Source organism: Gorilla gorilla, chromosome 4 (assembly GCF_029281585.2).
Source record: "Gorilla gorilla gorilla isolate KB3781 chromosome 4, NHGRI_mGorGor1-v2.1_pri, whole genome shotgun sequence".
Lineage (NCBI taxonomy): Eukaryota > Metazoa > Chordata > Mammalia > Primates > Hominidae > Gorilla > Gorilla gorilla.
This window is the reverse complement of record NC_073228.2, coordinates 52214589-52240232: the sequence shown is the minus strand read 5'-3', so window position 1 is coordinate 52240232 and position 25644 is coordinate 52214589. Positions and strand designations below refer to the sequence as shown.

Sequence of the window (25644 nt, the reverse complement as noted above, 5' to 3'; positions counted from 1 at the left end):
AAAAATTTTTTTTTTTTTGAGATGGAGTCTTGCTCTGTCACCCAGGCCGGAGTGCAGTGATGGGATCTCGGCTCACTGCAACCTCCGCCTCCCATATTCAAGCGATTCTCCTGCCTCAGCACCGCCCCGAGTTGCTGGGATTATAGGCATCTGCCACCACGCCTGGCTAATTTTTTGTATTTTTGGTAACGAAAGGATTTCATTCACCGTGTTGGCCATGCTGGTCTCGAACTCCTGACCTCGGGGTGATCCACCCGCCTCAGCCTCCCAAAGTGCTGGGATTACAGGCATGAGTCAACTGTGCCCAGCCTAGATATAAAATTTTCTACTGGAGATTATATTTCTTTGGAAATTATAAGCCCTTGCTTTGTGGTCTTCTAACCTTTTTTTTTCTTTTGAGACAGAGAATTGCTCTGTTGCCCAGGCTGGAGTGCAGTGGTGCAATCTTGGCTCACTGCAACCTCCACCTCCCGGTTCGAGCGATTCTTTTGCCTCAGCCTCCCGAGTAGCTGGAACTACAGGCGCGTGTAGAGATGGAGTTTTGCCATATTAGCCAGGCTGATCTCGAACTCCTGGCCTCAACCGATCCTCCTGGCTTGGCCTCCCAAAGTGCTGGGATTACAGGCATGAGCTGCCCCACTCAGCCTCTTTTTTTTTTTTTTTAAGACGGAGTCTCACTCTGTTGCCCAGGCAGGAGTGCAGTGGTGCGATCTCAGCTCACTGCAACCTCCACCTCCCTGGGTTCAAGCAATTCCCTGCCTCAGCCTCCTGAGTAGCTGAGATTACAGGCGCCCACCATCACGGCCGGCTAATTTTTGTGTTTTTAATAGAGACGGGGTTTTACCATCTTGACCAGGCTGGTCTTGAACTCCTGATCTCATGATCCACCCGCCTCGGCCTCCCAAGGTTTCTAACTTTTAATAGTGGCATTATGAAGTTTGATGCTATTTTGACTCTAGATTCTTTGTATGGGATCTGTGTTTTTTCTCTGGAAGACTTTAGGATCTTGCCTTTATCCCTGACATTCTGAAATGCAACCATGTTGTGCCTTGGTGTGGATTTTTAAAAATTCATCATACTCAGCATTCAGTGGACCTTTTCAGTCTGGAAGCTTATTTCAATCTATCCTGGGAAATTTTCTTGTATTATTTCTTGTATTGATAATGTATTCTCACTTTGATAATTATTTATCTCCTCTCTCTTTCTGGAAACCCTGTTACTCAGATGGTGAAACTCCTAGGTTGGTACTCTAATTTTTTTTTCCTATTCAATTTTTCTTTTTTTTTTTTTGAGACAGAGTCTCACTTTGTCATCCTGGCTGGCATGCAGTGGTGCTATCTCGGGTCACTGCAATCTCCGCCTCCTGGGTTCAAGGGATTCCCCTGCCTCAGCCTCCTAAGTAGCTAGGATTACAGGCGTGTGCCACAACGCCCGCCTGATTTTTGTATTTTTAGTAGAGACAGAGTCTTACCATGTTGGCCAGGCTGGTCTCAAACTTCTGACCTCAAATGATCCGCCTGTGTTGGCCTCCCAAAGTGCTTCGGATAACAGGTGTGAGCTACCACGCCCAACCCTAATTTTTTTTTCCTTCATTCAATTTTTGTGAGATTTCCTTAGCTGTTCTTCCGACTCTCTGTTGTCGCTTAAATTCCTGTTATCAGTTTGTTTAATTTCCAAGGGCTTTTTGTTTTTTTTTTTAGACAGAGTCTTACTCTGTCGCCCAGGCTGGAGTGCAGTGGCGTGATCTCGGCTCACTGCAACCTCCGCCTCCCGGGTTCAAATGATTCTCCTGCCTCAGCCTCATGAGTAGCTGGGATTACAGGCACACACCACCACGCCCAGCTAATTTTTATATTTTTAGTAAAGATGGGGTTTGACCCTGTTGGTCACACTGGTCTCAAACTCCTAACCCTGTCTCTACTAAAATACCACAAAAAAAAAAAAAAAATTAGCCAGGTGTGGTGACGTGGGAGACTCCGTCTCAAAAGAAAAAAAAAAACTCTTGACCTTGTGATCCACCCGCCTTGGCCTCCCAACGTGCTGGGATTACAGGCGTGAGCCACCACTCCTGGCTCCAAGGGCTCTTTTTATTATCTGAATTTTACATGTATTTTTGGACATTGTCAGGAATTCTGTTTTGTTACTTTGATTCTTATCTTTCGTGTTAGAGATTTTCTTCAGTTGTTTGATAATTCTTAGCTGCTTATTCAATTTTTATTATTTATTTATTTATTTATTTGAGATGGAGTCTGGCTCTGTTGCCCAGGCTGGAGTACAATGGCACGATCTTGGCTCACTGCAACATCTGCCTCCCCAGTTCAAGCAATTCTCCTGTCTCAGCCTCCCAAATAGCTGGGATTACAGGCACCCGCCATCATGCCCGGCTAATTTTTGTAGTTTTGTAGAGACAGGGTTTTACCGTGTTGGCCAGGCTGGTCTTGAACTCCTGACCTCAGGTGATCTGCCTGCCTTGGCCTCCTAAAGTGTTGGGATTACAGGTGTGAGCCACCGCACCTGCCCTTATTTATTTATTTATTATTATTTTTTTTGAGACAGAATCTCACTCTGTCGCCCAGGCTGGAGTGGAGTGGCACAATCTCGGCTCACTGTAAACCTCTGCCTCCCGGGTTCAAGTGATTCTCCTGCCTCAGCCTCCCGAGTAGGTGGTATTATAGACGCGTGCCATCAGTGTGGCTAATTTTTGTATTTTTAGTAGAGATGGGGTTTCACCACCTTGGCCAGGCTGGTCTGAAACTCCTGACCTCATGATCCGCCCGCCTTGGCCTCCCAAAGTGCTGGGATTACAGACGTGAGCCACCGTGCCCGGCCATTTATTTTTTAAGAGATGGGGTTTTGCTGTGGGGCTCAGGCTGGATTCAAACTCCTGGGCTTAAGTTATCCTCCTACCTCCAAGTAGCTGGGACTACAGGCTCATGCCACTGTGTCTGGCTTCTGTTTATTTTATTTTATTTTATTTTATTTATTTATTTATTTTTGAGACGGAGTCTCGCTCTGTCGCCCAGGCTGGAGTGCAGTGGTGCGATCTCGGCTCACTGCAAGCTCCGCCTCCCAGGTTCACGCCATTCTCCTGCCTCAGCTTCCCAAGTAGCTGGGACCACAGGCGCCCACCACCACGCCCGGCTAATTTTTTGTATTTTTAGTAGAGACGGGGTTTCACTGTGTTAGCCAGGATGGTCCCGATCTCCTGACCTCGTGATCCGCCCCCTTCAGCCTCCCAAAGTGCTGGGATTACAGGCGTGATCCACTGCGCCCAACCTTGGCTTCTGTTTATTTTTAAGAATGTGACACTAAGAAGCTCATCAAGTGGTGGACCCTACTATAGGGTATTGGGATTACAGGCACCCTGGCAGGCTGGTAAAAGGACTACTCCAGTCCCCTGCCTAGAGAGTATAAGCCAGTGGCAGGTGTTTGAGTGTAAGTCTGGCTGCCAATGTTTTTGGAGCCAAGTGAGAGAAAGGAGCTGGGGAGGGAGGAGAGGTCTTACCGTTGACTCATTAGGCTTTTCACTTGATACCCTTATTTCAGTCACTGCCCTTGGCTGTGACTAGTTCCTTTGGACTCTTTGGCTCAGCTTTTCTTTTTTTTTTTTTTTTTTTTTGAGACGGAGTCTCACTCTGTCATCTAGGCTGGAGTGCAGTGGCGCTATCTTGGCCTCTGCCACCCGGATTCAAAGGATTCTCCTGCCTCAGCCTCCCAAGTAGCTGGGATTACAGGTGCCTGCCACCGTGCCCGGCTAATTTTTGTATTTTTAGTAGAGATGGGGTTTTACCATCTTGGCCAGGCTGGTCTTGAACTCCTGACCTCAGGCGTTCCACCCCCCTTGGCCTCCCAAAGTGCTGGGATTACAGGCATGAGCCACCGAGCCTGGCCTGGTTTAACTTTTCTAATTTGCCTGGCAGCATGGGGAGGGATGGAGGAATCCATTTGTTATACAGACTTTTCTTTTTTTTTTTTTAAGATGGAGTCTTGCTCTGTCGCCCAGGCTGGAGTGCAGTGGTGCAATCTCAGCTCACTGCAACCTCCACCTCCCAGGTTCAAGCAATTCTGCTGCCTCAGCCTCCCAAGTCGCTGGCAACTACAGGCATGAGACACCACAATCGGCTAATTTTTTTGTATGTTTAGTAGAGACGGGGTTTTGCCAGGTTGACCAGGCTGGTCTCGAACCCTTGAGCTCAAGTAATCCACCTGCCTCGGCCTCCCAAACTTCTGGGATTACAGGTGTGAGCCACCGTGCCAGTCCCAGACTTTCAACCAGTCCTCCTGTTTAGCCCCTTCTACACTATCACCCCCTCTTCCCGAGGTGCCAGGTGCCTCTAATTTCTGAGACGTTTTGATTCAGAAGTTCATCTGTGGTGGGAATCTGCTTGCTTCTTCCCACTGCAGTGTTTTTTTGTTTTTGTTTTTGTTTTTTTACTTTTGTGAAGTTATTTATCACTGGTGCATTTGCTTTTTACCTTCCAAAACTTTGTTGACATCTCTCTCTCTGCTGTCTCCTTTCCCAATTTTTTTGCTTGTTGTTTGGTTTATGTCTTTATAAAAAAAAATCCTGGCCGGGCACGGTATCTCACGCCTGTAATCCCGGCATTTTGGGAGGCTGAGGCAGGCAGATCACGAGGTCAGGAGATCGAGACCATCCTGGCTAACATGGTGAAACCCTGTCTCTACTAAAAATACAAAAAAAATTAGCTGGGCGTGGTGGCAGGCGCCTGTAGTACCAGCTACTCGGGAGGCTGAGGCAGGAGAATGACATGAACCCGAGAGGTGGAGCTTGCAGTGAGCCGAGATCGCGCCACTGCACTCTAGCCTGGGCAACAGGGCGAGACTCCATCTCAAAAAAAAAAAAATCCTTTTGCTGTAATTTTAATGGTGTTTTATGATGGAACATTGATTAATGCCTGCAATATATTATGTTTAACATGTTATTCAACATATTCATCAGCTTTTCCTTGCCAATATCCATTCAGACACCACAGTGTCTTTACAGTTGATTACTAATACTCCTTTAGCGTAGTGTTTTCTAGACTCCCCTAACACCAAGAATCACTTAAAGTGCTTGTTGGATATACAGATTACCAGATCATTCTCCTGGAAAACTTCTGATTTTAGTTGGTTTAGATTAGCGCCCAGGGATCTTTTTTTAAAGTGTGTTTGTTTTTAAACAAATGCCCTAAATGTGTCTTATCTTCAGGCAAGTTTGGAAACCCTGCTTTAGAAGGATTCTTTTTAAACCATTAATGCCATCTTACATCTCCATGGCAAACTCCTTAGCCTTCCCCTAATACTGCTTTTGTATTCAGACTCTGTTTTAGCCTGTCTAGCTTTGGTCTGGATTTCTGAATTAGCATGTGTGTCTTTCCTCTGATTAACTCCCCTCTTTAGTATTAAATGTTGGCTGATGGTAATAACTTTGGGCTTGTGTGACTTCATTTTTTTTAGTCAGCGTCTCTAAACCCACTCCTGGGATGTACAGGGGAGGAAATACTAGTTATGAACATTGAGCTGCTCTGCACCAATTTACTAAGTCCAGGAATCAGTGTTTTTGGTGAAATGGAAAATTGACTCAGGCTTTGAAAACAGATGTCCTAATCTGCCTTGGGTTTATGCAGCGTCATTTTTGGAGATGTTGAAGCACTGTGATTTGCAGTTTGTTTTTAACTTTACAATCGAAAGGACACAATTCTCCCTTTTGTATTATAGATTCCTAGGCCTAGAAAAGAAAAAGGGTTGTATCTTTTGCTGCCAGTCTGTAAAGTATTTGGAAATGTGTTTGCAGCTGCTCCTTGGTTGTTGTGAATTGCTTAGAGGTTAAGAGCCAAATAGTACTTGTCTTAGCAGTGTTGCAGAGGCTAACTGTGGTACCCTAGTTCTCAATTCTTGGAAATCTTGTGGCTGTTATTAACTAAAATACAGCTGAGGAGGCCGTGTTGGCTCTGACATAGAGTTGATTTGCATTCTAAGATGAACAGCTCTATAGAAATAGCTGTAATACAATTTTACAACTTCCATTGAAACAGTTTTTTGGAAGGCTATGGCAGGAGGATTGTTTGAGGTCAGGAGTTTGAGACCGGCCTGAGCGACATAGTGAGATCCTGTCTTTGCAAACAAAACAAAACGATTAGCTGGATGTGGTAGTCCCAGCTACTCAGGAGGCTGAGGTGGGAAGATTGCTTGAGCCTGGGAGGTTAAGGCTGCAGTGAGCTGTGATTGTGCCACTTGCACTGCAACCTGGGTTGTAGGGTGAGACCCTTTCTCAAGGAAGAAAGAAAGAAAAAGCAAGAAACTTATTTTGTTGTTGTTGTTTGTTTGTTTTTTGAGACAGTCTCACTCTGTTACCCAGTGGCACAATCTCAGCTCGCTGCAACCTCCGCCTGCCGAGTTCAAGTGATTCTCCTGCCTCAGCCTCCCGAGTAGCTGGGATTACAGGCGCCCGCCGCCACGCCTGGCTAATTTTTTTGTATTTTTAGTACAGACGGGGTTTCACCATGTTGGCCAGGCCGGTCTCAAACTCCTGACCTTAGGTAATCTACCTGCCTCGGCCTTCCAAAGTGCTGGGATTACAGGCATGAGCCACTGTGCCTGGCCAAGAAACAGTTTTGATGAACAAAGTCACAAAAACAAAGCTACATCAAAAGTGTTATTGTCTCATTGATTATTGGTCACTGGCTGTGTTATAAGGCATGACTTTGAACTATTACTGATTTACTGCAATTGACTATTTTCTGTACACGTCCGCCTATCTCCCAGTGCTGTACTTCAGTGCTTTCAGGATAATGAGATTTTTTCTTTGCCTTGAGGGGTTGGGCGTGAGGTCATTCCCTGATTTCTGTTTTGGATGATTTTCAGATATTTAATTTACATTACTTTTGCATTAGTTATTGCTAGTCTGTCTTTTTAAATGAAGCTTTCTTTGCAGCTCTGGTTATTTAATTGAACACAGGAGTAGACTTCTCATTGATTTGTCATCATTTTAGATGAGAGGACTCAGCTCCTGGGCTGCCTTGTATCTGGGAATAACCCATAGTATCTAATATTTACCACATAAGGTAGTATATGAAGGTAGTCTTCCGAATTTACATTTTTAGGGCTTTAAAAAAATAATCTGGGGCTGGTCTGATGGTAGTGGGTTATCAGAGCTTATTAACATTAGTGTCACTGCAGTTGGTATACAAACCCCCCACTGCTAAATTTGACTGGCTTTAAAAAAAATCTGGGGGAAGAGGAAAGAGTCACATTAATGGGGAAAGCTGCGTTTTGGGGATGCATTATGTTTTTGTTAAAAAAAATATGTTTGAAAGAATTTCATCATTCAGTAGTTATATCTTCTTCCTCCTTCATTTTCTCTTTCAGGGAGGAGTAAAACGTCCAGGTTTCATTTGTTGTAGAAGTCCTAGGATTTTTCAGGTTTTTTTTTTTAAGACAGAGTCTTGCTCTGTCGCCCAGGCTGGAGTGCAATGGCGCCATCTTGGCTCACTGCAACCTCCGCCTACCGGGTTCAAGCAATTCTCCTGCCTCAGCCTCCTGAGTAGCTGGGATTACAGGCATACGCCACCACACCCAGCTAATTTTGTATTTTTTTTTTTTTAGTAGAGATGGGGTTTCTCTGTATTGGCCAGGCTGGTCTAAAACTCCTGACCTCGGGTGATCCACCCACCTCCACCTCCCAAAGTGCTGGGGTTACAGGAGTGAGCCACCACGCCCGGCCTGATTTTTCAGTTTTAATATTCATGATGGTTATGTGATTTTTTTTAATTACTTGTTGGATCAGTCAGATTTGCTGCATAGTTGAATTTCTGTGATGAAAATTTCTGCAGTTGAAAAATTTTTTCCGTTAAGTAACCTTGGAATTTTAATTAATTCCATCTCTACATGTGATAGAAATCTGTTTCACCAGAGGCTTGACTGAATTGAATTTCAAGAAGTGGTGGCACTTTCTCCATTGAGAGGAGAGGGCTGTGAGCTATAGAAAAAGCCTTTTTTTGGAGTGGTAGTGGTAAAATGTGTGTAACATGAATGTTATTCTAGTCTGTTTCCTTGTACTTTAGAGAAACCAGAGACGCTTTAGTGGAAACCCTCTGCTATAGTCTGTCCTAGAACACATGGAGGCAAGTTCTTCATTCCTCTTGACATTATTCCCCGTGTGATTATAGGAACCTGTTTGGTTCCTGCCGTTGTTGGCTCCTGGAGTGGCATGTGAATACTCTTAGGCAGCTCCTGGCTCTTTTCTCATTTTGGGGTTCTTTGGCCTAGGGAGTGGATGCCATTATGCCATTGTAGTAATGAGCTCCTACCTCCCATGCTGGATTGCTTTTCAGGAGCAAAGCTGAAGGACAGCTGAACAGGTGGGCAGATTACCAACAGGTGACTTGTAACCCTGGAAGGCCTTCAGTTAGTACTTAGTCTCTGGATGAGATTAAGCCAGGAGATCAAGTATAGTCTGTGGGATTAATGAGATAACCGATCGAACTTCTGGTTTGAGTGTGAAGCTATCGGTTCACTTAGGTTTCTTTGGTTTTACAGTGTTGGTGTATTGGACAGAGAAGGGGACTACTTTTGGATTTGGAGGATGGCCTATATATAAAGCCTCAGATTTCATTTCTTCTCACTCTGTTCTAGCTATCCTGGTCTTTTTACTAGTTCTCTAACACACCAACTACATTCCCATGTCAGAATTTTTTCACTTGCTGTTATTTCTTTTCGGAATGCTCTTTCCCCAGATGTTTACATGGCATGCTCTGCTCATGGAGAGACTTCTTGGGAGAGCCAGATACTCTCCCCCAATGGCCCTTTCCCTGTGACTGTATTATTTTATCATTATTATTACTATTTTGTTGTTGTCGTGGTTAAATTCTCCTAGATCCTGAAGCCTGCAGCCCTATCCAAAGGAAGACTCTAACCTGGGCAGCTGTAGTCCCAGCTACTGGGGAGGCTGAGGCTGGAGGATTGCTTAAGCCCAGATGTTCAAGACCAGCTTAGGCAACATAGTCTGGACAATCTATCTCTAAAAAATAAATAAGTAAAACAAAAGAACATTCCAGTCTATTCCTATACTCTACCTTTATGATTCTCTGTTTTTTTTACTCCTTTTATCAGTAACTGTTATACTGAGATTTTATTTCTTCCCTCTTACACTAGAATGTAAGCTCCAAGACAGTAGACGCTTGTCTTGCTCATCTTCTAGAACAGGGCTTAGCAACCTCAGCACTGTTGACATTGTAGACCAGATAATTCTTTTTTTTTTTTTTTTGAGATGGAGTCCCGTTCTGTCGCCCAGGCTGGAGCGCAGTGGCACGATCTCAGCTTACTGCAACCTCCACCTCCCGGGTTCAAGTGATTCTCCTGCCTCAGCCTCCTGAGTAGCTGGGATTACAGGCGCCCGCCACCATGCTTGGCTGACTTTTGTATTTTTAGTAGAGACAGGGTTTCACCATGTTGGCCAGGTTGGTCTTGAACTCCTGACCTCAAGTGATCTACCCGCCTCGGCCTCCCAAAGTGTTGGGATTACAGGTGTGAGCCACTGCACCTGTCCTGACCAGATAATTCTTTGTTGTGGGCGGCTGTCTTATGCGTTGGAGGATGTTGAGCAGCATTCTTGTTTTCTATCCACTAGATGCCAGCAGCACTCCCTACCCTAGTTGTGACAAATATGTCAATGACATTGTCAATGACTCTGGGGAACAAAATCCCTCCTAGTTGAGAGCCATTGTTCTAGAAAAATACTTTGGCACTCAGTGGGTGCTTCAATATTTATTAAGTGGTTAAGTTGTGGATACTTAATTGGATGATGGATGCATGAGTGCATTCAGCGTATTAAAAATTTTTGGAGCATTGAACAACACGTATAGCCTTGTGTTTCTTTCTTTCCTCTTTTCATAGATATCTCCATTCTTCTGTCTGTTTTCTGTTTCTGGCATGTGATCCATTCCTTGCTGCATTTTCCTCCACCCAGACTTGCTTGCTCTTTTAGACAATGCTACTCTTTTTTTTTTTTTTCCTGAGTCTCACTGTCGCCCAGGCTGGAGTGCAGTGGCGTGATCTCGGCTCACTGCAACACCTTCCTCCCGGGTTCAAGCGATTCTCCTGCCTCAGCCTCCAGAGTAGCTGGGATTACAGGCGCGCACCACCACACCCAGCTAATTTTTGTGTTTTAGTAGAGATGGGGTTTCACCACGTTGGCCAGGCTGGTCTCGAACTCCAGACCTTAAGTGATCTGTCTGCCTCGGTCTCCCAAAGTGCTGGGATTACAGGCGTGAGCCACTGTGCCCTGCCTGTGCTGCTCATTTTTTTTTTTTTTTTGAGACTGATTTTCATTCTTGTTGCCTAGGCTGGAGTGCAATGGCACAGTCTCGGCTCACTGCAACCTCCACCTCCTGGGTTCAACGATTCTCCTGCCTCAAGCCTCCCAAGTAGCCGGGATAACAGGCACCTGACACCACGCCCAACCAATTTTTGTATTTTTAGTAGAGACAGGGTTTCACTATGTTGGCCAGGTTGGTCTTGAACTCCTGACCTCAAATGATCCGCCTGCCTCAGCCTCCCAAAGTGCTGGGATTACAGGTGTGAGCCACTGCGCCTGGCTAGGCCTGTGCTACTCTTATATTTACTTTTGTTCAATTCAGCAAGTGACTGCTGAGCAGCTACGGTATGCTGTAGAATAATGAGAGAGAACCCTAGAAAGATGTGGTACTGTCTGTGCTTAAGAACTCATTTGTTGGCCGGGCATGGTGACTCATGCCTGTAATCCCAGACTTTGGGAGGCCGAGGTGGGCGGATCACGACATCAGTAGTTCGAGTCCAGTCTGGCCAACATAGTGAAACCCCGTCTCTACTAAAAATACAAGAAATTAGCCGGGTGTGGTGGTGTGCACCTATAATCCCAGCTACTTGGAAGGCTGAGGCAGGAGAATTGCATGAACCTGGGAGGTGGAGGTTGCAGTGAGCCGAGATCATGCCATTGCACTCCAACCTGGGTGACAGTGCGATACTCCGTCTCAAAACAAACAAACAAAAACACAAAAACAACTCGCTTGTTAAAATGGACATAGGTGTATGAAATGTTCCTCGAAAATTTAATTCTTATTTCAGAGTGTTTTTTTTTTTGAGACAGGATCTTGCTCTGTTGCCCAGGCTAGAGTGCAGTGGCACAATCTCAGCTCACTGCAACCTCCAGCTCCCGGGTTCAAGCGATTCTCCTGCTTCAGCCTCCCAAGGTAGCTAGGATTACAGGTGCGTGCCACCAAGCCTGGCTAATTTTTGTATTTTTAGTAGAGATGGGGTTTCACCATGTTGGCCAGGCTAGTCTCGAACTCCTGACCTCAAGTGATCCACCTGCCTCGGCCTCCCAAAGCGCTGGGATTACAGGCGTGAGCCAACGCGCCTGGCCTTTTTTTCACTTTTTTTGAGGCAGAGTCTCACTCCTTCACCCAGGCTGGAGTGCAGTGGTGCAATCTCAGGTCACTGCAGCCTCCACCTCCTGGGTTCAAGTGATTCTCGTGCCTCAGCCTCCCGAGTAGCTGGAGTTACAGGCGTTTGCCACCATGCCTGGCTAATTTTTCTATTTTTAGTAGAGATGGGGTTTCACCAACTTGACCAGGCTGGTCTCAAACTCCTGACTTCAAGCAGTCCACCCCCCTTGGCTTCTCAAATGCTGGGATTATAGGCATGAGCCAGTGCACCCAGCCTCAGGATAATGTTTAAATTGATACTAATGGGCCACCATAGGGTTGAGTTAGTAATTGTTAAATACTTATCAGAATGGGTGAAATTGCTGTCGAATTTAGAATCCAGTTTTAACAAAACCTACCCATTCAATTTTTACTTATTTTCATTTGTTGCAATTGTCTTTGGTTTCTTGCTGTTAATTCTGTTTTTGTCTAAAACCTGGTTGAAAAATATACAAAGTGGACTTGGTCATTTTGAACTTGTTTGATGTGAATGTTCTTGGGGTTGGTTGTTGTATTGAAAGGTTGTGAAAAGCTGATACATCAGTTTTTTTTTTTTAATAAAAATTTAAAAATTATTTCTTTTTTTTTTTTTTTGAGACTCTGTTGTCCAGGCTGGAGTGCTGTTGCACAATCTTGGCTCACTGCAACGTCCGCCTCCCAGGTTCAAGTGATTCTCGCACTTCAGCCTCCCAAATAGCTGGGATTATAAGCACCCGCCACCGTGCCTGGCTAATTTTTTTTATAATTTTAGTAGAGATGGGGGTTCCACCATGTTGGCCAGGCTGGTCTCAGACTCCTGACTTCAAGAGATCCGTCCGCCTCGGCCTCCCAAAGTGCTGGGATTATAGGCGTAAGCCACTGTGCCTGGCCTAAAAAATATTTCTTATTAAATAGAGACAAGGTCTCACTTTGTTACCCAGGCTGGTCTCTAAGCACAGCTGATCCTTCTGCCTCAGTCTCTCAAAGTGCTGGGATTGCAGGCTTGAGCCATAATGCCCTGCCTGACTCTCTTTCTACCAAACATTTATGTTTCATCTCTGATACTGTTAGAGAGATTTCATTTGATTTGAACTATGGGATCAGAAGAATTCCATTAGGGAGGAGTGTCTGGAATCCTTTTCTTTTGAAGACACAACTGTCTTCTCCTTAGATTATGTGGGAGATAGAGTAGACAAAGCTATTGTGGTTTTTTCAGAGAGGATCCTGAAATTTGTTTTACCTATCTCTGTTTCTTTGTATTGAGAAATGGTTTATTAGGATATTAAGTAATTAAACATATATTTAAGAAATAAAGATGATTTTCTTTTTGATATCTCAGATTCCTATTCATATGACTGATTCTTGTAAGGAAGGACTGGGACCTTAAGATTTTGCTGAGTGAGGGAGGTGGCCTGTTTTTTTAAGGTCAGTTTTTTTCCCTTGTGGGATTTTGTTCAGTGCTTTGATACAAAAACTGTAATTTACTTTGTAGTCAAAACTGAGATCAAAGGAAAGTACTGTTACCTGAGGCATGAAAATAGAAGATAGCATTAAGATTTAGAATTTTTCTTGATTTTTGTGTCTTTTAAAAATAACTTGCAATTGAAACCTGAGTTTTAGAGCAGCAGAATGCCACTTGAATAAAGGCCCCAGATTGTAGTGGTAACTAGGATACCTCTTAGATAATTTTAAGTGTACGAGAAAAGCAAGAACTAAACTGGATTCTTCATTTATCGCATGTAAAAGGTAGTAGTTGGTGTCTTTGTACTAAGGAAGTCTCCTGTTTTTAAAATGTAGGAATATTTGGAGTGAAACATTAGGAAATTGAATAGAAAAATAGGCTTTGTCTTTTTAAAGATGGATAGAAGGAAGCAGTTTTTTTTTTTTTTTTTTTTGAGATGGCTCTTCGCTCTTGTTGCCCAGGCTAGAGTGCAATGGCGCAATCTTGACTCACTGCAACCTCTGTCTGCCTCCTGGGTTCAAGCGGTTCTCCTGCCTCAGCCTCCTGAGTAGCTGGGATTACAGGCATGCACCGCCATGCCCGGCTAATTTTGTATGTTTGGTAGAGACAGGGTTTCTCCATGTTGGTCAGGCTGGTCTTGAACTCCTGACCTCAGGTGATCTGCCTGCCTTGGCCTCCCAAAGTGCTGGGATTACAGGTGTGAGCCACCGCACCCTGCCAGGAAGCAGTTTTTAAAAGTGCATTACTTGAGTTTTATCAAGACTTATTTCTGAATTCTGTGATGAATTTGACATCAGGAAGATTTTTTTTTTTTTTTTGAGGTGGAGTCTCGCACTGTCACCTGGGCTGGAGTGCGGTGACGTGACCTTGGCTAACTGCAACCTCCGCCTCCCGGGTTCAAGCGATTCTCCTGCCTCAGCCTCCAGAGTAGCTGGGACTACAGGCACCTGCCACCACACCTGGCTAATTTTTTGTATTTTTACTAGAGACAGGGTTTCACCATGTTGCCCAGGCTGGTCTCCATCTCCTGACCTTGTGATCTGCCCGCCTCAGCCCCCCAGAGTGCTGGGATTACAGGCCTGAGCCACCCTGCTGGACCGGACATCAGGAAGATTTTAAATAATACTCTCTGGTGTTTATTTTTAAGATATTGACTCCTGAGGATGTACAAAGCTAATTTTATCATGGTTTTTTTTTTTTTTTGAGACAGAGTCTCGTTCTGTCAACCCAGGCTGGCGTGCAGTGGCGCAATCTCGGCTCACTACAAGCTCTGCCTCCCGGGTTCACCCCATTCTTCTGCCTCAGCCTTCTGAGTAGCTGGGACTACAGGTGCCCGCCGCCGCGCCCGGCTAATTTTTTGTATTTTTGTTTTTTTTTTTTTTTTTTTTTTAGTAGAGACAGGGTTTCACCGTGTTGGCCAGGATGGTCTCGATCTCCTGACCTTGTGATCCGCCCGCCTCGGCCTCCCAAAGTGCTGGGATTCCAGGCGTGAGCCACCGCACCCGGCCTTTATCTTGGTTTTTAAGATGGAAGGGCTTAAGAAAGGAATGAGAATTACTGTGTTTCCGAATTTGAGGCAGCCTCAAGATGTTTCTGAAAGTCAAGGTCTCTGAAGAGCACAGATGGTGAGGTTTGTAGTTCTAATTTAATAGATCAGAAAGGAAATACTTAAAATTCTGTAGAGAACCTTCTTGTTCTTTTCTAAATTTAATCTCAGGTTTAACCTCAAGACCATTAGATTCTTAGCTGCACGTGGTGGTGCTCACTTGTAGTCCTATCTTCTCGGGAGGCTGAGGCAGAAGGATCACTGGAGCCCAGGAGTTTGAGGTTACAGTGAGCTATGATGGTGCCAGTACACGTTAGCTATTAGATTCTTTTTTTTTTTTTGAGTCTCGCTTTGTCACCTAGGCTGGAGTGCAGTGGCGCAATCTCGGCTCACTGCCAGCTCTGCCTCCTGGGTTCATGCCATTCTCCTGCCTCAGCCTCCCGAGTAGCTGGGACTACAGGCGCCTGCCACCATGCCCGGCTAATTTTTTATGTTTTTTAGTAGAGATGGGGTTTCACTGTGTTAGCCAGGATGGTCTCAATCTCCTGACCTTGTGATCCGCCCTCCTCGGCCTCCCAAAGTGCTGGGATTACAGGCGTGAGCCACTGCGTCCAGCCTATTAGATTCTTAGTATTGCAATAGACAATGCTTCCAGAAGGCTCAAATTTGTCCTTTGATTAATCACAGTTGGTTAGTGAAATTTGTCTTTCTGTTGTCAAATGTTATGGATTTTTTTGGTTCTTTTTTTTTTTTTTTTTTTAACTCAAAGTAGTTCTCAAAGCAGACCCTCTGCACTGGATTAGCGATTATAAGTATCAGTCCTAATTTGATGTAAACAAAAAGCTTCTTTTGGGAGTTTTTCAGGGAAAGGAAAGTTGTTTTAATTTGAATTCACCTAAATGGGGCTGTTCTTGGAAACATATAGAGAACTGTTTGTATTCTATAACTAAGAAATTTGGAATGAGTTAAATTTCATTTGGGGAAAAATAGAAAATTGCTAAACCACACTAATTTCCAGGGGAGTTTTTTGTTTGTTTTCTCCATAGTGATTAGTGAAAAGGAAGAAGTCAGGAGACCTGGATATGAGGCCTAACTCTGCACTTTATTCCTGAGTGATCTTGGGCAGTTGCTCTTTGATGAGTCAGTTTTTCTCATGTACATGTAGGCACTCCCACTCCTGGGACTTCAGTGTCCTCACCATAAAATGGGAAGGATAATACATCATTATGTAATAAATGTCATTGATAGGAGTGTGTCATGCATACAATCCCTGTGGAGCCAGAAGAAAGCTTGAGAGCCACTGTTGGTAGTCAACACTAAAGTCAGTCACTTGATATAGATGGTGTTTCTTTGATTTAACTTTTTTTGTGTACTTAATTTTTTAAGGGGTCTTGCTGTGTTGCCCAGGCTGGATCCAAAAACAAAGGCTCAAGTGATCCTCCCTTCTTGGCCCCCTGAGTAGCTGCAATTATAGGCAAGCACCACTGATGAATCTGTTTTTCAATTAGAGTTTGAATTGAGTCTATTTTAGGAAGGCATCTTTAACTGTGTAATATATTGCTTAAAAAAAATTGCTATGCTAGAGAATTCCTGCTTTGCTTAAATAAGTGGAGCACACTGATAGGCATAAGGCTGTTCCTTTTAGGTCATTATTCACCTTGTAGCACGGAGATTGGATCACCTGTGGACATGGAAAGAGTAAAGGACTTGTCTGAGTCTTTTTTGGGTCATTCTAGGAGATCCTTTCAATTATGGCAATGGCCAATGGCTGATAGAACTAGAAACCCAGGCCGGGCATGGTGGCTCACCCCTGTAATCCCAGCACTTTGGGTGGCCGAGGCGTGAGGATCACTTGAGGTCAGGAGTTTGAGACCAGCCTGGCTAACTTGGTGAAACCCCGTCTCTACTAAAAATACAGAAATTAGCTGGGTGTGGTGGCATGTGCCTGTAGTCCCAGCTATTTGGGAGGTTGAGGCAGGAGAATCGCTTGAACCTGGGAGGAAGAGGTTGCAGCGAGCCGAGATGATGTTACTGTACTCCAGCCTAGGCAACAGAGTGAGACTCTGTCTCAAAAAAAAAACTAGAAACCTCCTCAAAAAGGCAGGACCTCTGGTGACTGGAATTAGTTGAAAATGTTTGTTTCTGAATCAACTGTTATTTTCCCTGGTTTTTTGTTTTTTGTTTTTTTTTTTTTTTTTTTGAGATGGAGTTTCGCTCTTGTTGCCCAGGCTGGAGTGCAATGGCGCGATCTCGGCTCACCACAACCTCCGCCTTCCAGGTTCAAGCGATTCTCCTGCCTCAGCCTCCCTAGTAGCTGGGATTGTAATCCCATGTGCCACCATGCCTGGCTAATTTTGTATTTTTAGTAGAGATGGGGTTTCTTCCATGTTGGTCAGGCTGGTCTCGAACTCCTGACCTCAGGTGATCTGCCCGCCTCGGCCTCCCAGAGTGCTAGGATTACAGGTATTAGCCACCGCGCCTGGACTTTTTGTTTTTTTTTTGAGACGGAGTCTCACTCTATCACCCAGGCTGGAGTGCAGTGGTGTGATCTCGGCTTACTGCAAGCTCCGCCTCCCAGGTTCACGCCATTCTCCTGCCTCAGGCTCCCAAGTAGCTGGGACTACAGGTGTCTGCCACCACACCCAGCTAATTTTTTGTATTTTTAGTAGAGACAGGGTTTCACTGTGTTAGCCAGGGTGGTCTCCATCTCCTGACCTCATGATCTGCCCGCCTTGGCCTCCCAAAGTGCTGGGATTACAGGCGTGAGCCACCGCGCCTGGCCTATTTTCCCCTTTGTTTCCTACTAGCTTTCTTTGCTAATGCTGTGGGCACCTTGGAGTGGAATGGTCACAGTAAACCCAGGGGATTCAAATAAAAGAAAGGTTTTGTTTGTTTGTTTTTCTACTTCTTGTGTTTTCTTTATTTTAAATTCCTTTCCCCCACCTGGTGATAGATGTTCTGCTTATGATTTACTGTTTCGATCAATTTTTAAAGCCTCGTATGTTAAACGCCTGGCAAAGAAAGACTGCCCTTAGTTTTGAAAGCAGAAATAAAAAGGTATTTCCCTTGGAGGGAATTTATCGGCTTATTTCTTGAAGTGAGTACAGACACCATTCCCCACAGGAACCACTTAGCCCGAGTACTGTCCATTTTTTTGTGGTTAGAGGAAATAGCTCTGTTGGGCAGCCAGCCTATAGTGGCATCACACTGGCAGGAGCTGGGATTTTGAAGACTTTTACTGTCTCATTTCTGATCAAATTCTACTCTCCTGCAGTGGTTTTTGGTTTTATAGAACTTTTGGGAAAATTTCCCTTTCCTTTCATCATTCCCAGAGCATTGAGAGAAGTATTAAATTACTGCATTATTGACAGAGAGGTTTTGGTCACCCATGTAAGGAGTTCAGAACCAGGCCTTCCCAGTGGGCTGCCATGCTGGTTTGATTTTTTTTTTTTTTTGAGACAGAGTCTCACTCTGTCATCCAGGTTGGAGTGCAGTGGTGCGTTCTGGGCTTACTGCAACCTCCGCCTCCCGGGTTCAAGCAACTTGGCTGCCTGAGCCTTCCAAGTAACTGGGATTACAGGTGTGCACAACCATGCCGGGCTAATTTTTGTATTTTTGGTAGAGATGGGATTTCACCATGTTGCCCAGACTGGTCTTGAACTCCTGGGCTCAAGCTGTCTTCCTTTCTCCGTCTCCCAAAGTGTTGGGATTACAGGCATGAGCCACCATGCCTGGCCTCCTAATCTTATTAATAACCTTGCTTAGAAGCAGTTCTTCCATGGATTGATTGGTGAGGTTGGTTACCCTCTTGAACCTTTCTAAGTCATCTGTAAATTGTACTCATGGTGGCCATGTTATTTTGGCTTCCATTTTTTGGGGTGAGGGGGTCAAAAAATGGGATTTCCTTAAAATGGCTTTGTGGGGGTAGTTATTGTTCTTGAGTTCTGGTTTTAGTCTGATCTGTAAAATGAGGATTACTTGCAGACTATAATAGAGGGGCAGCTATATAGTTTTTGAGTTTTAAGTGTTTGGTGACCTGATAAATGGCTGTCAGATTCCAGGGATGTGACTATACCAGATGTTGGTAAACTGTGGCCCATAAGTCAGATCTGGTCTACAGCCTGTTTTTGTATGGCCCATAAACTAAGAATGATTTTTCCTTTTTTTTTTTTTTTTGAGACAGAGTTTCGCTCTGTTGCCCAGGCTAGAGGGCAGTAGCACTCTCTCGGCTCACTGCACCTCCACCTCCTGGGTTCAAGCAGTTCTCCTGTCTGAGCCTCCCGAGTGGCTGGGACTACAGGCACATGTCATCACGCCCAGCTAATTTTTGCATTTTCAGTAGACATGGGGTTTCACCATATTGGTCAGGCTGGTCTCGAACTCCTGACCTCAGGTGATTCACCTGCCCTCCTCGGCCTCCCAAAGTGCTAGGATTATGGGCGTGAGCCACTGTGCCCGGCCTGATTTTTACGTTTTTAAGAGGTTATAAAAATCAAGAAAATGAGAAGATAGCCTCAGACTGGGAAAAAATACTTGCAGAAGACATATCTGTTAAAGGACTGTTATCCAGAATATACAAAGAGCTCTTAAAATTCAACAATAAAAAGGCAAAAACAACCCAATTAAAAATATGGGCCAGCCAGGCATGGTGGCTCACACCTGTAATCCCAGCTGTGAGGCTGAAGTGAGATGATTGCTTGAGGCCAGGAGTTGGAGACAAGCCTGCGCAATACAGTGAGCACCCATCTTTAAATTTTTTTTTTTTTGAGACAGAGTTTCTCTCTTGTTGCCCAGGCTGGAGTGCAATGGTGCGACATCTGCTCACCCCAACAACCTCCGCCTCCCAGGTTCAAGCGATTCTCCTGCCTCAGCCTCCCGAGTAGCTGGGATTACAGGCATGTGCCACCATGCCCAATTAATTTTGTGTTTTTAGTAGAGACAGGGTTTCTCCATGTTGGTCAGGCTGGCCTTGAACTCCCAATCTCAGGTGATCCACTCACTTTGGCCTCCCAAAGTGCTGGGATAACAGGTGTGAGCCACCGTGCCCGGCCTAAATTTTTTTTTTTTTTTTTGAGATGGAGTCTCGCTCTGTTGTCCAGGCTGGAGTGCAGTGGCGCCATCTCGGCTCACTGCAAGCTCCGCCTCCCGGTTTCACGCCATTCTCCTGCCTCAGCCTCCCGAGTAGCTGGGACTGCAGGCGCCCACCACCACAACGGGCTACTTTTTTGTATTTTTAGTAGAGACGGGGTTTCACCATGTTAGCCAGGATGGTCTCGATCTCCTGACTTCATGATCCACCCGCCTCGGCCTCCCAAAGTGCTGGGATTACAGGCATGAGCCACTGCGCCCGGCCCAAAAATTGTTTTTAAATTAGCTGGGCGTAATGACATGCGTGCCTGTAGTCCCAGCTACTCGAGAGGCTGAGGTGGGAGGATCACTGGGGCTCAGGAGTTCTAGGCTGCAGTGAGCCATGATTGCACCACTGTGCTCCAACCTGGGCAATGGAGAGAGACCCAGGGTCTTTAACAAAAAAAAAAAAAAAAAAAAAAAGGACACAAGGCCTAAATAGACACCTTACCAGAGAAGATAAACAGATGACAAGTAAGCATATGAAAAGATGTTCAGCATCATAAGTCATTAGGACATTGCAAATTAAAACAATTGATTTAAACAGATTTACCAAGCCCTGGACTGTATCACAGTGGAACTAAAAGATAAGGTGTTCAGTCTCTTTTGATTACCATGCCCAGTTCTCTCATTCTCCTGGGCACTTGTATCTAATGGTAAAGCTGTTCTTAATGAGTTTCTGTTTCATTTGCAGGTATATGAATGACCTAAAGGTACAAATAAAGACGGAGAGAGAACAGTGCCAACTGGGAGCAGGGCAAGAATGCCAATTCCTCCTCCCCCGCCACCCCCACCTGGTCCTCCTCCACCTCCCACATTTCATCAGGTAGGTAGTCCTTCCATTAGGCTATCTCAAAACCTTTGAGTAAATAGGTTGATGGTCCTCACATACTTTTTTTTTCTTTTAACTCCTTTTGGTTAAAATTTCTAGATTTTCCTACTAGTAGCATTCCTATTCTTTAATTCTGTTTTTAACATTCCAGATTGTTATTCCTAGTATTAAAGGATACTTAGGGCTTCCTTGTACAAGACATAGTGTATAATCAATGACATGTGGTATAGGAAGGTGGAGAATAAACAAGTCCATCTTTTTCAGCTGGTTCTGATTCCTGAGAGGTCCTCTTAGGACCATAATGGCGTGTCTGGTTTCCTTGTCCTGGTTCACTCTAAATGGAGATTTGGACAGGTGGCGTTGGAGTTAGAGCTATTGTTTTCCCCTAAAACTATTTGCTGTATAAAAGTTAGTATGTTGTTTCTTTGGCATTTTTGAGAAAAGTGGTGAGGATTCCTTTTTTTTTTGAAGCGGAATCTCACTCTGTCGCCCAGGCTGGAGTGCAGTGGCACAGTCTCGGCTCACTGCAACCTCTGCCTCCTGGGTTCAAGCGATTCTTCTGTCTCAGCCTCCCAAATAGCTGGGATTACAGGCACGCGCCACCACGCCTGGCTAATTTTTATATTTTTAGTAGAGATGGGGTTTCACCATGTTGGCCAGGCTGGTCTTGAACTCCTGACCTTGTGATCCTCCTGCCTTGGCCTCCCAAAGTGCTGGGATTACAGGTGTGAGCCACCGCGCCCGGCTTGAGGATTCTTAGTGGTTGTTTCTTGCTACCACTTCATCATCTCTTCTATTCAAAATCAGTTCATTTTAAAGCCAAGTCCATCAAGTTGAACACCTTATCAAGAAGGAAAGGAGTTTTTGGAATGTATTGGTTCGAAGACTGAAAGATTCAATAATAGGAAAAAAAGCAATGTGATTTTTGAACCAAGCAGGAAGCTACTTTAGCCATACCTGGATTGTGATACCTGGTGTCACATGAGAAAGAAGGAACCTGAGGCCAGGCGCGGTGGCTCACGCCTGTAATCCCAACACTTTGGGAGGCTGAGGTGGGTGGATTGCTTGAGGCCAGGTGTGGTGACAGGCGCCTGTAATCCCAGCCACTCAGGAGGCTGAAGCGGGAGAATTGCTTGAACCCAGGAAGCGGAGGTTGCAGTGAGCTGAGATCCTGCCGCACTCCAGCCTGGGCGACAGAGCGAGACTCCATCTCAGAAAAAAAAAAAAAAAGGAAAGGAATCTGTATGCATTCTATTTTTGTAAAATTTGGAAGTAAAAGTGACTTCAGAGAAGAACAGGCCATGGGTGTGTGTATGTGTGCACGCATAGGTGTGTATGTGTGCTTATATGTATATGTTAAGTGTTTAACAGTTGAGAAATTGTACCCCGAAGAGGAAAAGTGACTTGCATATCTAATTTGTTTCAGAACTAGGACTAGAGTTCAGGTCTACCCACTTCTGTTTGTTTTCATAACCTGTAGTTTTTAGACATTTTGTTTTAAGAGTATGTATGAACTGCCTTTTAGATGAAGTTTTGTGTGGAAGCCCAATAAATGAAGTAGATAAAAGCAGAGCTTGGCCGGGCACGAGTGGCTCACGTCTGGAATCCCAGCACTTTGGGAGGCCGAGGCGGGTGGATCACCTGAGGTCGGGCGTTTGAGACCAGCCTGGCCAACATGGTGAAACCCCATCTCTACTAAAAATACAAAAATTAGCTGGGTGTGGTAGTTGAGCGCCAGTATTCCCAGCTGCTTGGGAGGCCAAGGCAGGTGAATCGCTTGAACCCCAGAGGCAGAGATTGCACCCAGCACTTTGGGAGGCCGAGGCGGGCAGATCACGAGGTCAGGAGATTGAGACCATCCTGGCTAACATGGTGAAACCCCGTCTCTATTAAAAATACAAAAATTAGCTGTGCATGGTGGCGCTTGCCTGTAATCCCAGCTACTCGAGAGGCTGAGGCAGGAGAATCGCTTGAACCAGGGAGTCAGGGTTGCAGTGAGCCAAGATCACGCCACTGCACTCCAGCCTGGATGACAGAGCGAAACTCCGTCTCAAAAAAATAAAGCAGAGCTTGTATGGTGATGTTGGGGGTAGAAAGAGGAGGCAGTCAATGAAGGCTTTTAGGTAGGTGGTGATACTTGAGCTGAGTCTTAAGCCATGAGTAGAGTTTAGCCAGAAAGAGAGGAGGGAGGGAGGGCACTTGAAGTTGAGGAAGTAGAATGTGGAAAGATACTGATTTGGTATTAATTAATTAATTAATGAGACAGAGTCTCACTCTGTTACCCAGGCTGGAGTGCAATGGTTGTGATCATAACTCACTGCAGCCTCTAATTCCTGGGCTCAAGTGATCCGCTTGCCTCAGCCTCCTAAGTAGAGGGGACTACATGTGCATGACACTGCATATAGCTAATATAAAAAAAAATTTTTTAGGCCGGGAGCAGTGGCTCACACCTGTAATCCCAGCACTTGAAACTCTGTCTCAAAAAAAAAAAAAAAAAGATAATTTTTTTTTTTTTTTTTTTTTTTGTAAAGGTAGAGTCTCACTTTGTTGCCTATACTAGTCTTGAACTCCTGGCTTCAAGTGATCCTTTTGCCTGGGCCTCCCAAAGTGCTGGGATTACAGGTGTGAGCCACTGTGCCGGCCGGCCTCGTGCTGATTTGTAAGAAAGCATATAGAGGTTTAGATTATTGCTTGAGGGGATGTGGTAGCAGATGCAGCTGGAGATGTAGGCTGAGGGTTTAGATTTTTCTTCTGGCGATCGTGAGGAGTTCTTGAAATATTTCCCAGCTACTGGGGGCGCTGAGGCAGGAGAATGGTGGGAACCCAGGAGGTGGAGCTTGCAGTGAGCCGAGATCGCACCACTGTGCTCCAGCCTGGATGGTAGAATCTAAGACTCTGTCTTAAAAAAAAAAAAAAGCAAAAAGCAGAAAAAGCAATCAGAGGGTGGAAAAGGCCTGGGGTTTTGAGACAATCAGAGCATTCAAATCTTGGCTGTTTGTTTATTAATGATGTGACGTTAACTGTCCTAAACCTTTGTTTCCTCATCTTTGGAATGGGAATAATATAGTTTACTGTATAACTTTATTTAGAGGTTAAATTGAAGTAATAGGGAGACAGTAGGGTATGTTAGTTGAGATAGGATATGAGTTTTTAGTGTCACTGTTGGAGTTTGGACTCTTGTTTTATTGTTTACTAGTTGCATGACCTTAGATAGCTATTCAGCTTCTGGCCCACCCTTTCCAAATGGCGACAATGATAATAATACCTTTCTCATGGGAAGGTTTCGAGATTTAAATGAGCTAAGGCAAATATTGTGCTTACCACAGTGCCTAAGTCATAGTAGGGACTCACTAAATGTTTGCCTTGATGGTGATGATACGCATTAAATGTCTAACATACACAGTGTCTAACATGCAGACTAGCACAAAGATAACTAAGTATTACTGCAGGCCTCCCATCAGAAGCTTCTGAATAAGAAGGAAATGGAGTTCCTTCACAGAAGATAGAACAGGAGGGGAAAAACTGAGAAGGATAATGCACATTGATATTGCTCTTTGGCATGTATATCTAATGAGGTTAGATAGACATCTCATGGAATCCAGTTTGCTTTAAGTCATTTATCCCAAGCTTGTGATAAAGGGAACTTTTTTTTTTTTTTTTTTTTTTTGCAGGCACATTCTCGCCCTGTTGCCCAGGCTGCAGTGCAGTGGTGTGATCTCGGCTCACTGCAACCTCCACCTCCTGGGTTCAAGCGATTCTCCTATCTCAGCCTCCTGAGTAGCTGGGATTACAGCATGTGCCACCATGCCTGGCTAAGTTTTTGTATTTTTAGTAGAGATGGGGTTTCACCATGTTGGCCAGGATGGTCTGGAACTCCTGACTTCAAGTGATCCACCTGCCTTGGCCTCCCAAAGTGTTGGGATTACAGGCGTGAGCCACCGCACCCGGCCGATAAAGGGAACTCTTTAGGGTGAACTTATATTTCTCTTATCCTCCAGGCAAACACAGAGCAGCCCAAGCTGAGTAGAGATGAGCAGCGGGGTCGAGGCGCCCTCTTACAGGACATTTGCAAAGGGACCAAGCTGAAGAAGGTGACCAACATTAATGATCGGAGTGCTCCCATCCTCGAGAGTGAGTCTGAGCTTCATTTCCTAGTGAACTGGCAGGATCCCAGGAGTGACTTGGAGACTTGGCTGGGTTCTTATTTTTATTGGGGCTTGAGTGGGAGAGTTTTGTCCTGGGATGTGCTTTGGCTCTCTTCTCATTCATTCTTCTGAACCTTAGAAGTTTCTTCTTGACTCTTGGAGAGCATCTCAGGATTAAGGTTACCATCTCACCGGGCATGGTGGCTCATGCCTGTAAGCCCAGCACTTTGGGAGGTCAAGGTGGAAAGATTGCATGAGCCTAGAAGTTCAAGGCTGCAGTGAGCTGTGATCATGTCACTGCGCCACTGCACTCCAGCCTGGGCAACAGAGCAAGACCCTGTCTCTCAAAAAGGTAAAAAAAAAAAAAAAAGGCTGCCATCTCTTACTGTAACTAATGCTCATCAGGGCACATCCTTGACTGTCCTTTGAGGACACTGTCACATTCCTGGAAACTTCTTGACTGAACCAAGGTTGATTTTATGATTGCTACAAGTGTCCATTCCTGTAGGCCTCTGGAGAGTGCTCACGTATTGGTCCCTGATTCTTTAGCCTTCTATCTATCATCTGAGATGTGGAGAGAAGAGCCCAGATAACTATGTTGAACGTTTCTTTTTTTTTTTTTCAAAGACTGAGTTTTGCTCTTGTTGCCCAGGCTGGAGTGCAGTGGCACGGTTTCAGCTCACTTACTGCAACCTCCGCCTCCCAGGTTCAGGTGGTTCTCATGCCTCAGCCTGCCAAGTAGCTGGGATTATAGGCACGTGCCACCATGCCTGGCTAATTTTTTGTATTTTTAGTAGAGATGGGATTTCACCATGTTGGCCAGGCTGGTCTTGAACCCCTGACCTCAGGTGATCCACCTGCTCAGCCTCCCAAAGTGCTGGGATTACAGGCATGAGCCACTGTGCCTGGCCCCCCAAACATTTATTTAACCCCCTTATCCCTTTGCCCTGAATAAAGGAAGATCGGCCACTTGTTCTTTTTTTTTTTTTTTTTTTTTTTTGAGACAGAATCTCACTCTGTCACCCAGGCTGGAGTGCAATGGTACGATCTCGGCTCACTGCAAGCTCCACCTTCTGGGTTCATGCCATTCT

At 45.0% G+C, this 25644-nt stretch overlaps 1 protein-coding gene across 4 annotated transcripts in view; it reads left to right on the top strand.

Moving 5' to 3' along the window:
- WIPF2 (WAS/WASL interacting protein family member 2) overlaps nt 1-25644 on the top strand; it is a 62261-nt gene that overhangs the window by 15878 nt on the left and 20739 nt on the right. For all 4 annotated transcript variants that reach the window (XM_004041764.5, XM_004041765.5, XM_019028044.4 and 1 more), the window contains exons 2-3: nt 20271-20402; nt 24407-24539. In XM_004041764.5, coding sequence (XP_004041812.3) covers nt 20340-20402; nt 24407-24539 — 196 coding nt within the window. In that variant the 5' untranslated portion in view covers nt 20271-20339. The remainder of the gene's footprint in view (nt 1-20270; nt 20403-24406; nt 24540-25644) is intronic.